Source organism: Colobus angolensis, unplaced genomic scaffold (genome assembly GCF_000951035.1).
Source record: "Colobus angolensis palliatus isolate OR3802 unplaced genomic scaffold, Cang.pa_1.0 Scaffold452, whole genome shotgun sequence".
NCBI lineage: Eukaryota > Metazoa > Chordata > Mammalia > Primates > Cercopithecidae > Colobus > Colobus angolensis.
Window position 1 is genome coordinate 333,322 of NW_012117955.1, and position 1,509 is coordinate 334,830.

Here is a 1,509-nt window from a genome sequence, read left to right on the forward strand (position 1 = left end):
GAAAAGCGGAGAAGCCACTGCTCTTCACCACCCCTTGGGCTCTTTCTGCAGAAATTTTGGGGTGAGACCTACTGCTTCCTGGAGAGGGAAAGTGGGAAGGGGACAGCCACTCACCTTGATCTTGCCCTCCTTGGCGGCCAGCTTCAGAGGCGTGAGATCCTGCTGGTTGTGGATGTCCTTAAGCTGCACGGTGGGGCAGAGGCGGGCCCCAGCTTGGAGGAGCCCATCGTACATGCTGGTCACCAGTGCGATGTTCTCAGCTGAGTTGTCCGAGATCATCACTAGGGCATGCAGGACTGTGTTGCCCTGGGAGTCAGTGGCCTGCAGGCTGGCAGGCTGGTGTGGGTTCTCCAGGAGGTAGCTTACCACATCCCATTGCTTGGTGCAAGCGGCCAAAGAGAGGGGTAGCTCACCTGCAGGCCAAGAGAGCAGCTTGGGCCCCAGGCCTCCTGCTTTCCATCTGCCTACTCCTCATGCTCCTTGGACAAAAGGCCAGCACTCCTTGAAGCAGATCAGGCTTCTTTACCACTGAAGGGAGCGGAACAGGGACCAGCCAACCTGCTGCCTTTTGCTGTCTCCCTTGCCAGAGCCCAGACACGCTGCCTCTTTGTTCAGGCTCTGCCTGGTCAAGTCACATGCCAGTGCTAGCAGCCCACTACTCCCTTCCCTGGGTCTGGGTGCATGCCCATCTTGTGGCCAGACGAGGATGAAACATCTCTTACGACAAATTAGTGCTGGATGTAGTGGCGCAACTGGTAGTCCCAGCTCGAGAGGCTGAGGCAGGAGGATTGTTAGAGCCCAGGAGTTTGAGACTGGCCTGGGCAAAAAACAAACTGCTTTCGCAGGCAGCCTAGTGGTTAGAAGCAGGATTTTGGGGTCAGACAGACCTAGGTTTAACTGCCAGTTCTGTCATACACTAACCATATGACCTTGAACAAGGCCTTACCCGCTCTTTGCCTCAATTTATCCAAGAAAGGCTCACCGAAATAAAAGCAAGTCCCTTGGCCCTTCTGGAAGAAGCGGCCGCAGGCCTGGGCATGCACATTGGCCCCATTCTCCACCAGGAGCTTCACACACTGCAGACTCCTCTTCTCAATGGCGATGTGCAGAGCGCTGTGGCCTCGGTAATAGTCATCCGTACACTGGGCATTTACCAGGGGCTGAGGATTGCCAGAGTCCCGGTCGATCTGCAGCAGTGGCAGAATGCAGGCGTTGACCCCATCCTTAAGATTCAGCACAGCCTTCATCAGGCACGTCTTACCTGTGGAGCCCTCTGTGGGAAGAAGGGAGGGTAAGGGGCACAATGGTGCTGAGACCTGGAGCAGCTGGACTGCCCGATAGCTGGTATAGCAAGCCTAGCTCAAAATACCCCTTGGGAAGATTAAAAGAGGTGCTACACACAACTGGTGGGAGCACAACCATGTTATAGGGTATTAAGGCTCCAAGTAACAGATAAGAAATACCAACAGGTATGACTACAATTTCTGCCCTACAAACTAAATTTCTTTG

At 54.5% G+C, this 1,509-nt stretch overlaps 1 protein-coding gene across 3 annotated transcripts in view; it reads right to left on the reverse strand.

The window, feature by feature from the left end:
* The window catches only part of TRPV2 (transient receptor potential cation channel, subfamily V, member 2), a 34,787-nt gene that overhangs the window by 13,709 nt on the left and 19,569 nt on the right, over positions 1–1,509 (reverse strand). For all 3 annotated transcript variants that reach the window (XM_011957957.1, XM_011957958.1, XM_011957956.1), the window contains 2 exons: positions 983–1,273; positions 115–413 (listed from right to left, as the gene is read on the reverse strand). In XM_011957957.1, coding sequence (XP_011813347.1) covers positions 115–413; positions 983–1,273 — 590 coding nt within the window. The remainder of the gene's footprint in view (positions 1–114; positions 414–982; positions 1,274–1,509) is intronic.